The 11121-nt window shown below is 43.9% G+C and overlaps 1 protein-coding gene across 4 annotated transcripts in view; it reads left to right on the top strand.

Annotated features, from left to right (window-relative positions):
* The window catches only part of LOC102008010 (melanoma-associated antigen 10-like), an 11886-nt gene extending 975 nt beyond the window's left edge, over positions 1-10911 (top strand). Inside the window, exons 2-5 of one of the 4 annotated variants that reach the window (XM_013505535.1) lie at positions 914-1011; positions 6115-6185; positions 6856-6949; positions 9285-10911. In XM_013505535.1, the coding sequence (XP_013360989.1) occupies positions 9535-10299 (765 nt within the window). In that variant the 5' untranslated portion in view covers positions 914-1011; positions 6115-6185; positions 6856-6949; positions 9285-9534 and the 3' untranslated portion in view covers positions 10300-10911. Of the gene's footprint in view, positions 1-913; positions 1012-1891; positions 1930-6114; positions 6186-6855; positions 6950-9245 lie in introns of those variants that run through there. The other 3 variants (XM_013505532.1, XM_013505534.1, XM_013505533.1) reach the window with 3 other exon arrangements.
* The last annotated feature ends 210 nt before the right edge of the window (positions 10912-11121 follow it).

Here is an 11121-nt window from a genome sequence, read left to right as displayed (position 1 = left end):
AAAAAAAAAAAAAAAAAAAAAAAAAAAAAGCCTTTGTTGCCTGCCTTGCAGCGCACAGTGCAGAATTCTCAGCAGAGCACCCCGTTTCCCTCCCTGGGACCTGAGAGGAGAGTGAGAGCCTAGTTCTGGTCCTCGCCTCAGGTGGGAGGAGCAGAGAGGACGCTGGCTGTTAGGTCAAGATGAGGCCCTGAGGACAGAGCAAGGAAGCCCCAAGGCCGCGAAAGGGGCCCAGGCAGTTCAGATCTGCCTCTGTTACAGCCCAGCACCCTGGGCAGGCAAAGAATTTCCCAAGGCATCCCCCCTTTTCCCTGGGCGCACCAGGAGAGCAGCAGAACCTTTGTAGACCTGCGCTTCAGGTCTCGGTTGGGTCACAGTGAGAGGCTGAGGGGCACTGCGCAGGCCTCAGCTGAAACAGTTTCCCCAGCTAATCCGGATCTCCAGCTGCCGTCGGCACTGGGCCACTCGGGGCCGGTGTGTCACGGGGCCGGTGTGTCAGGATGAGTCCCTACCCAGGGGCTCATGAACCCCTCTGAATTTGTCCACATCCAGCTCTTGCCCCCTGGGCAGCTGGGTGCGGATGCGAGTCCCCCTCACTGCCTTTGCTCACCTTCTCGGGAAGGTGAGCACTTGTCCTGAGAGTGGGCTTTAGGCCGCAGAGGGCTGGGGTCCAGGTACTGCCCCCAGGGACAGATGAGGATCTGGAGGAAGCAGAGAGGGGACCTCATAGTCACCTCCCCTAGGGCTTGCACCTCTGGGGTCACAGGGAGATGGTGGCTTTGGATTGCAAGATGCATGCACAGGTCAGCAGCGGGAGGAGGGCTTCTGTTACCTGGTCCTTCTCTCCAAACCCTGGGGAAAGCCCATGCACGGGGTGCACACGCACTGCATCTCATTTCTGTCTGCTTGAGCTCAGGGACAGCCCGCCTCGGTGTGCAGTTGGTCACCAAGTCAACAGAGGAGCCACGCCTGGTCAGCAGAGGGAGGAGGCCAGGACCTGCCAGCAGACCTGGGGTGAGGATTGAAAGGGTTTTTGTTGTAATGCATAGTGATTAAGTTCATGGTGGAGAATTGGCACATGAGATATATATAGATATATATATTTGTAGGACATAATGACTACATTTTCATAGTGACTTTGTACATGTGCATTCTTCACAATTTCTCCCTTTTAATGGGATTTCCCCCTCTTCCATTGCCTGCCCTATGTACCTTGCTTCCCTTCTCATATACTAAAAATCTATCTGACAATTGACTGTTATCTATCATTTAGTTTGGTTTTTCTTTACATTTTCAGTTTCTCATATAAGAAAATCTATTTTAGGGCCAAGGATATAGCTCAGTGGCATAAGCACCTGCCTGGCAAGCGCAAGGTCCTGAGTTCGATTCCCAGTACCAAAAAAAAAAAAAAAGGAAAAGAAAAACCATTTGGTATTTAAACCTGTGAGTCTGATTTATTTTGCTTAACATTATGGTCTCAAGATGCATCCATTTTCCTACATATGATTCAGGATTATCTATTTTTGGCACATAGTACCCCATTTTATGTAAAAAAGACAAAACCCTGCATTTTCCTTATCCATTCATCTGTTGATAGAAATACAGGCCACTTCCAATATTTAGCTATTGTGAACTGTGCTACTATATACATGTATATGTATGCAACACTGTAATATGATGTCTTTTATTCTTTCGGGATGATAACTAAAATGGAAATATCTGGGGTGACTATAAATTTTAACGTTTTCTAGAGAATCTCCCGACAGATTTTCATAGTGGTTGTACCGGTTTACATTCCCACCAAGAATTAAGAAGTGTTCATTTTTCCTCACAGGCTTGGCAGCATTTTCTAGTATTTGATTTTTTTGAAGACAGCTATTCTTTCTGGAGTGAGACTGAATCTGTGTTGTTTTCATTTGCATTTTATGAACGGTGAGCAATGCTGAACATTTTTCATGTATTTTTTGGCCATTAATACTCTTCATCTGAGAAGTATCTATTCATTTAAATGACCATTTCTTGATTGCATCTTTTAATTTCAGAGGTTTAATTTTTTTTAGTTATTTATATATTCTAGATATTAGCCTTTTGTCTGAGGAGTAACTGGTAAAACTTTTTTCCAGTTCTACAGGTTGTCTCTTCACTCTGTTGGGTGTTTCTTTTGCTGTGAAGAAGCTTTCTAATTTTATTTGATCCCATTTGTGGTTTCTTGGTAATATTTCTTGTGCAACTGGCATTCTATTTGGAAGTTGTTGGCTATGCATTACTCTTCCAGAGATTTACCTAATTTGTCTCACTGCAGATTGTGTTTTCTTTTAATATTTAGATCTTTGATTCATTTTGATTTTATTTTAGGGCATACTGACCGATAAAGGTGGGGGTTTAACTTTTGAGATTTGGATAGCCAGTTTTCCTTGCACCACTTGTTAAAGAGGATACTCTTGCTCCAGCAAAAGTATTTAGTCTCCTTGTCAAGGAAAAGACAGTTGTGTTACTTAGAGTGGTTTCTGTATCCTGTATTCTGTTGATCCACAAGTCTGTTTTTTTGTTTTGTTTTGCTTTTGTTTTGTTTTGTTGTTTGCCAATATCATGCTGTTTTAATCCAAGTAGCTTTGTATTATAACTTGAAGTCTAGGATGATGATGCCCCCCTGCCTTGCTCTTCTTGCCCAAGATTGCTTTTACTGTTCTAGGTCTCTTCTGGTTTCATATAAATTTTAGGATCGTGTTCTCTTGTTCTATGGGGAATGCTATTGGTATTTAGATTCACATTGCATTAAATCTAGCTAACAGGTATACAGTTATGGCCAGCTTGTCTATATTGGTTCTGCCTATGCAGAATCAGAGGATGTCTTTGCATTTTATGATACTGTCTTCAATCTTCTTTTCAAACTACTGAAATTTACTGCAGTGAAACTAGAAATCAAAAAAAAAAATAGTTTGATTCTAGAAACTAATTATTTTCTTGCTGTTTTCCATGACCCATTGATTATTCAAGAGAGTAATATTTACTTTCTATATGTCTGCAAAGTCTCTATGGTTTCTTTTGCCATTAATTTCTAGTTTCATTGCATTATCTTCCAATAATAAGCCTGGAATGATTTTCACTCTTTTGCATTTGCTCTAGCATGCTTTCTGGGCTAGAATGTGGTCTATTTTGGAGAAAGTACCATATGCTGTTGAGCAGAACATGTATTCCTTTGTTGGCCAGAACATTGTTGATATCTAGCAAGTCCATTTATTTAAAGATTTGGTTGAACTCTGGTATTCCTTTGTTGATTTTTTGGCTAGTAGATTGATCTATATGTGACAGTGGGGTATTATGACAGTGAAGTGTAGTGACAGTGGGGTATGTAATTCTGTTGGTGCTTACCTGATTTTTTATGTCCATTAGTGTTTATTTTATGAAGCTGGGTGTGCAATTTTTGTTATATCTATGTTTATAATTGTTATCGCTCTGTGTTGAATTGCTCCATTGACCATTATATGGTTACCTTCTATGTCTCTTCTGATCAGTTTGGCTTGAAACTCACTTCGTCTGAAATTAAGCTAGTTACTCCTGCTTTTCTGTGGGTTTTTGTTATGTGGAATATTGTTTTCCAACCTTTGATTTCCAATCTGTGAATTTTTTTGAATTAAATGTTTTCTGTACAGGATATTTTATATCATTGCAGTTTTTTCTTCTTGATTCATTCTGCCAATCTGTGTCTTTTGACTGGGGAACTGAGACCTTTCATGTTGGGAGCTGTTACTGGAAGGAATTGACTTATTCTCGTAATTGCATTATTTGCCGGTTGTTGATTTTCATATAGTTTTTTCCTTCTGTTTAGGTGCCCATCCTGCCAGGGGTGCTCATTCATTTAACTTTTTGGCATTGCTGTTTCATTGTATCTTTCTACATTGTCTCTTTCCATCTTCCTAGGAATTTCTTGAGGTGCTTGCTTCTCCTCATGGGAAGAATGTATTTCTCTATCAGTTTTGAAGGAACGTTTTGCAGCACGTAGATATCTGGGTTGGAAATTTTTCTTTTGGGGCTTGAAACACTTCACTCCAAGCTCTCTAGGTCCTTATGGTTTGTGTTCAGAAGTCTGCAGTTATTCTAGTCAGTCTACCTTTATAAATGATTCATTGCTTTTTCCTGACAGTTTTTAGATTTTGGCCTTAGGTCTGCTGTTTAGAGAATGATATTTCATGGAGTTTTTCTTTTGGTCATTACTGTTTGTTGTATATGCCTTATTTATTTACATATTTATGTTTTTTACCACTATCTAAGTTTTCTGCTATTATTTATGCAAAATAGTTTTTATGTCATTTGTAGTGTCTTCTGATTTTTCTTATATTCCTGTTAGTTTGAAAATAACTTTCTTTTAAGGGGCTTTTTATAGACTTTTTTGCTTGTTTGTTGGGCTTTTTTGTTTTGTTTTGTTTTGTTTTCCTTTGTTTTGTTTTGTACCAGGAATTAAACTGAGGGACTCACACTTGTCAGGCAGGCATTGCACTGCTGAGCTAAGTCCCCAGCCGTAGTCTTCTTTGTTTATCTAGCAGCTGTTGGATCCATTTTTATGTTGGGCTGTGGCATTAAATGTATTTTTGTGTACTTTTTCTTTGAGAACATCTCTTATCTTCTAATTTTGAAATTCTGCCCTCACATTGGTTGCTTCTGTTGTCCATAGTTTCTATATAATTTTTAATTCCCTGGATTACTGATTAAAACCTTTTCATAGACTCTACTTTTTTGTTAAACTGTTTATTCATATTTTCTATCATTTTCTTTAGCTCAACTCACTTTTCATTATTGTGTTCTAAAAACTCCTTGATTATTTCTATAATTACTTCTGTTATCTGTTTAGTTATATCTTCTGAGATTATGCCTAACACTTCTTTGATTTGTTTTCTAATCTCCTCTGTTAGCCTTGAGGTAATTTGGGTGTGTTGCTTTTACTGTTCTCCCTCTCAACACCCCCTGGTTTTAGGGAATTTGAAAGTTCTGGGAGGCATTTTGTGGACTTGTCTACTGGCATTTCTATTGCCTTTCGGTTTGTTTTGTTCTGTGTTGAAGTTTGGGGAGCTTACAGAGGAAATTCTTTGCTGCTAGCATAGAGATCTTTTTAATTAGTTGGCTTTTCAGTGATGTAATAGGGGCAAAGCTGACTATAGCTCTTTAACTGAGTCCTAAAATCCAACCACTTCTCTTAATTTGGAAATGGGGTATGGAGTATAATTGGCCCAAGACCAAGCTGTCTGGGCATGTAGCCCAGTATTGTTAATGTTAAAAATGTAGTCTGTGTGTTGGCATACAGACAAAATCTACTGATGTCAACAATTGTGTGACCCTGGCAATTTCAAGCAAATCACCTACTGTGGTATTGTCCAAGACAAATCGGACATTAGTATACCATAGGAACCAATGTGACAGCACCCTTAAACATAGAAAGGAAATCCACCATTATAGTATGAATATTATGACAAACTAGATATTGACATATAGCTAATATGTGCTAAATGTGACAACTATAGCTGCTCATTGTACAAAGAACTTAACAGTAATGTTATAGAGTTAAATATCTAAAGATTATTAAAGCTTAATGATTATTCTATTAAAGATATAGCAGGTTGGGAAAAGGGGAATGCCAGAAGAAAATTGTGAAAACTGAAACTCTTGCATGTGAGAAGATAGTGGCATGAATGATCCAATCAGTCTTTTTTTTTTTTTTTTTTTTTTTTTTTTGGGTACTGGGAATCAAACTCACAGCCTCATAGCCTCATGCTTTCCAGGCAGGTGCTATGCTGCTGAGCTAAATTCCTAGCTGAATGATCCTATTGAGTACTAGAAGAATGTCTATAAAATTAATAAAGATAACCAAAAAAACTGAAGAAAAATGTAAGTTAACAGAAATCAAGGGAGAAAAGGATGGACATTATATGACTAATAAAAATTAGAAAATAATAAAGTGAATAATTAATGGTAAAAGAGGTTAAAAAATGATGTAAAAAAAGAAAGAAGAACAAGAAAGACAAACATTTCTTTGTGATGTTGAATGAGTAGTTTCCTTTCTGGATCCAGAATTGTGAGGTATGGCAGTTCTCCACTTTCTGAGGCCCCTTATGCTTTTTCCAGGTTGTGGCTGTGTCCAAGTGGTGAAGTGTTCCTGCTCACACTGGTAGACGAGGAAGGCAGCCAGCCTGCAGGTCCACGCTGGATACAGGCAAAGGGGCAAAGGCTCAAATGCACACTGCCAAGACTTTGCAACACAGAAGAACTCAGGCTCAGCCTGGCCTCAGGCTCCTGGTGGCAGGGCTGTGTCCTTTGCAACTTAATCAGACCCCTCACGTTTTCTCTTTCCAGTCTGTTCCCGGTCCACAGCTGTTTCCTGCTGCTGTTGCTCACACAGTAGCAGTGAGGATATAACACTGGGAACCCTGACATGTAGCCATCCCATAGCTGTTCTGAGTCCCCGGCTCAAACATTTAAGCCTTTGCCCCAGTGGAATCCAGGCCCACACTCTCTCCAGGGAAGGATATGGCAGTACCTGCATTCAGGAAAGTTACCCGCCTTTACTTTTATAAGGACTCTGTGACAGCAGAACTCAGTATTGTCCCTGCAGATCTCAGCAAGTGCCAGGCCATTGAAACAGTGCCTCTTCTCCCTGGGACCTCCTGAAATCCCGAAGTTTCCCTTAGTTTCCACAGATTCAGTCTCCCTTTTCAGTGTGCCAGGAGCCAGGGAGGAAGTCCAGACTGTTTTTTTCCTTCTCCACATTGCAGGCTGTCTCTTCAGCGTCTGTGTACTTTTTAATTTTCCTGTGAGCCACTTCCTGATTCCCTGACACCTTCTTCTCCATTTTTTTTACTTCCTCAGGTTGTTATATTTCAGCATCTCAATTCTGAGTCTGTGGGAGGCTGAACTGCTGCTGCTCACCACTCCTTCATTTTCCAGCACAGAACACCTGAAGGTAACCCACATTCCTGTAAAGAAGGGGCCCACAGAACCTGAGTTGCCCTGTTCTCACCCTGGAATTCCAGTGAGAATGGCTATATGCCAATTTCTGTCATTTATGCTAATTTGGGGGGGTGAGAGGACTCTAGGAGGTAAGGACCTTGATCCAAGAAGTGACCAGAGCCGGGAGAGGGACCTACATATGGCCAGCAGAAGGAGGAGCCCAAGAGCTGCCAGCCTCATGCTACTGACCCTTCCTGAGGATTATGGGTGTCCACTCTCCAGAAACAACAGATCCATAGAGTGTCCCTGTTCCCAGGCGTCATCCCTGAGAGGCTCCTAATTGGCATGCAGACTTCTGCCATGGGCCAGAATGGAGTCATCAGGGGAAGAAGTCCTGGTCTCAAAGGGAGAAATCAGCTCATCTTGGGTGTGGCGGGCTTGAGGGAAGGCAAGCTTCAACAGGAGGATGATGGAGAAATTACAGAAGCACATGGGGCTATCTTACATTCTCACTGCTGAGACCCATTAGCTGACCTCTGAGTTTAGTGGAAGAGAAGTTGATCTGGGCTCACAACTTACAGAGGTTACAGTTCATATTCAGTCAGATCCAATGCAGAGCAATGCAGTAGAAAGGTCTGGCAGAAGGAAAGCTATGAACTACAAGTCCCTCCAGGAGGCCTGCAGTGAAGGGAGGAGACAGGACAGAAGATATAACCTTCCCTGTCATACTCACAGTGATCCTCCGCTTTCTAAAAGACCCCAACCTCCTATCATCTTCTAAAGGTCCTACCTATGATCCTGGGGGACTTTCCAGGGAAATTTAGACTGAAAGCATAATAGGGTCAGTGCATCATGGGAGAGATGGGCACAGGCCTTGCAGTCAGGACTGAAGTCTTCATGTCGGGGTGACAGGATGGGCTCCTGCTCACTTCTTTGGAGAATCTTGGAGAGTTCATGGAGCTGAGGGACTTGATCTGAGATCGGGTCTTCAGATCGGCACAGAGAATTCTATCTGGTCAGGAGACACACTTCCCATACCTGCCAAGAGTGAAGTTAGGACCGTAAGGGAGGCCAGAGGGTTCCCCTGCCCAGAACACAGACAGCTGGGTTCTCCACAGACATCTACCTTTCAGCTTGGTCATCCCGGGAAACCTGGTCAGGGCTGTAAGGCTGAGGCTGCTCTCTTAGTGCTGCGTCCCTGGTCTCAGTGAGCTGAGGGCCTTGTAGGAGGGGGATGCAGCAAGGAGAGGAGAAAGAGGATGCTGAGCCATAGCAGGAGTTTGGGCAAAGTGGAGCCCCTCAGCTCAACACACAGGACACCCCCAGCCTGTCCCTTTGTCACCTATCACCAGACCCAGGGAGCACAGATGGAATGAATTCCCCTCTCTCCCTCTTTGAATGTCTGACAGAGAATAGGGCTACGGATTCAAGAAGGTGGCCTCAGGTCATCCGAGAGAGAGTCCCAGACCTTCCCATGTATCAGGATAAGAATGGAGCAGGTTTGGGCCAGGGATACAGCTCAGCGGTCCAAGCGCCTACCTGACAAGCGCAAGGTCCCGAGTTCGATTCCTGAAAAAAAAAAAAAAAAAAAAAAAAAAGAATAGAGCAGGTTCCCTTTCCTAGGAAAAGTGGACCCCACTGAATTTTTCTATCTCTTGCTGTTACACCTGGGTGTCTGTGTCCAGGTATGAGTCCCTGTCCCTGCCTTGTGTTCCTTCTCAAGGACATGTGCAATTTTCCTGAGAGTTGGACCCAAGCTGGCAGAGGGCTGGGTTCCAGGCCCTGCCAAGGACAGTTGAGATTCTTTAGTGAGAAGAGAGGTAACTACCCACTCAGAATAGTGGAGACCTCACAGAATCCAGCCCAGCCTTTCCATAAAGGCAGCAGGACTGTGCTTGAGGTCTGCAGCCGGAGGGCCTCTGTGCCTCTTACAGGAGCACCGGGAGCCAGGCAGTAAAGCTCTTGGTCTGAGGCAGTGTCCTCAGGTCACACAGCAGAGGAGACCCAGGCATCAAGGAGAGGTTCATCCCCTGAATGTGTACCTAGGTTTCACCTCCCCATGGACAAATAAGACTGCTTGTGCCCGGGCCCCACAAGCCCTACTATCTGCCCTAGAGCCTGTCCCCTGCAATTGAGCTGTAACCTGAGCAGCAGTCTCAATTCCTGTCCGGGGTTCTTGGGGACAGAGCCTCCAGGAGGACACGAGGCCATGAGGCCCTACAGCACCACCCAGAGCAAGAACTATAATCGACCTTTGTGGAAGTGCTATTCTCAGCTAAGGACACTCACCGTCTCCCTCTCTCCTCCAGGTGTCTGAGTGCTCATCGCCAATCTCTTTCTGTCACCAGGAACCCGAGAACATCTTCATAGTCAGAGGAGCCAGCTCAGCACACCAGGGGGAGGCCGTCCTGCACAAGGAGGGACACGGACTTGGGGGAGCTGCAGGCTCTGAAGCCTGAGGGGAGCGAGTAGCAGCCACTGCTTCCTCTGCCTCCTCCTCCTCTTACTAAGAACCCTGCTAGTCCAAGAGAGGTGCCTCAGGCTGTGACACAAAGTTGTCCTCAGAATCCTCAGGGTGTCTTCCTGCCCCGCACTGCCATGGCTTCCAGTCAAAGTAGCCAGTCTGATGAGGGCTCCACCAGGGAACGTGAGGAGCTTCCATGCACCTCACGGGACCAGGGAGGTCCTCAGCCTCGTCCTCAGCTGGGTCTTCAGCCCCTGTGTGATGTGGTCTTGCACAAAAAGGTAGATGAATTGGTGGATTTCCTGCTCCTCAAGTATAACAATAAGGATGTGGTCACCAAGGCAGAATTGCTGCACAGTATCAAGGATTACCAGGAGCACTTCCCTCTGATCTTTAGCAAAGTCTCTGAGTGCCTGTACATGGTCTTTGGCATTGATGTGAAGGAAGTGGATCCCCCTGGGCACATATATGCCCTTCTCCCTGTCCTAGGTCTCACCTATAATAAAACATTAGGTGGTGAGCAGGGCATTCCCAAAAACAGCCTCCTGATAATCATGCTGAGTGCCATCTTCACTAATGGCAACCATGTCAGTGAGGAGGTTGTGTGGGAAATGCTCAGTAGGATGCAGGTGTTTGATGGGGTAGAGCACTGCATCTATGGGGAGCCCAGGAAATTGATCACCGAGGAGTTGGTGCAGGAAGGGTATCTAGAGTATCATGAGGTGCCCAACAGCGACCCTGCTTGCTATGAGTTCCTGTGGGGTCCAAGGGCCTATGCTGAAACCACCAAGATGAAAGTGCTGGAGCATTTGGCCAAGGTTCATGGGACAGATCCCTTGTCCTACCCACGTCTCTATGCAGAGGCTTTGAGAGAGGAGGAAGAGGCTGCCCATGTGTGACTTTTAGTCAAGGCCGCAGATGGGGCAAGGTGCACGCAGGGACGGGACATGTTCGAGCACTACCTCACTAGCGTAGCTCCCACCCCATGTGACATGAGGTCAGCTCTACAGTCTTCTTGAGGAGAGCGGGCAGTTTTCTAAGTAGTGATGGCCAGGGTAGGATGGGAAAACACAGTCCATACTTTTTGATGTCTGTTTTGTTTGGATTACTTGGAAATGGACATGTGACTTCTTTATTATTTTTTCAAATCTCTTTCCTTTTTTGTAAGATTCATTGTGATTCTGATGTGAATACGATTTTGTGTGATACTGATCACACAGGAATTTTGGTCTTCTTTTCCAAGTGCTAGAATCTCTGCTGTATTGTAAATCATTTTATTTGTGATATGGAAGAAGATAATATAGCATTTGAATAGGAATTTCCTTGGAAGTATGTAAGAAGTGTGCATCACTTTAGATGGAGTCCAGAAATAGACATAAAGACAAAAGTCAATTCTTGGGTTCCTGGTTTTTTTTTCCTTGTTGTTGTATACTATATATGTATACCTGAACATGCTTGGGGTTTTTTTGTTATATTAGGAAATGTACTGTCAATAAAGAAGCTGCTCTGCTCACATTGACTCCTTTGTTGCAGTGGGCACTTTGGAAGGCCCTGTGTGTGTGGCAGAGATATGAATACGCTAGACTGAGCAGGATCAACCTACCCTATAGGATGGTGAGGAACAGGAGAACCATCAGTGCTGGGAGATAGAGAGATGGCCTCAAGGACTTAAAGGCCATGCAAAAGAGCTCTGAGGGGAGGGTCTAGCAGAGAGCAGCCGC

This window comes from Chinchilla lanigera, unplaced genomic scaffold (assembly GCF_000276665.1).
Source record: "Chinchilla lanigera isolate Chin_1 unplaced genomic scaffold, ChiLan1.0 scaffold00097, whole genome shotgun sequence".
Taxonomy (NCBI): Eukaryota; Metazoa; Chordata; class Mammalia; order Rodentia; family Chinchillidae; genus Chinchilla; species Chinchilla lanigera.
The sequence above is the reverse complement of the archived record's forward strand: the minus strand, read 5'-3'. Positions and strand labels throughout refer to the sequence as shown.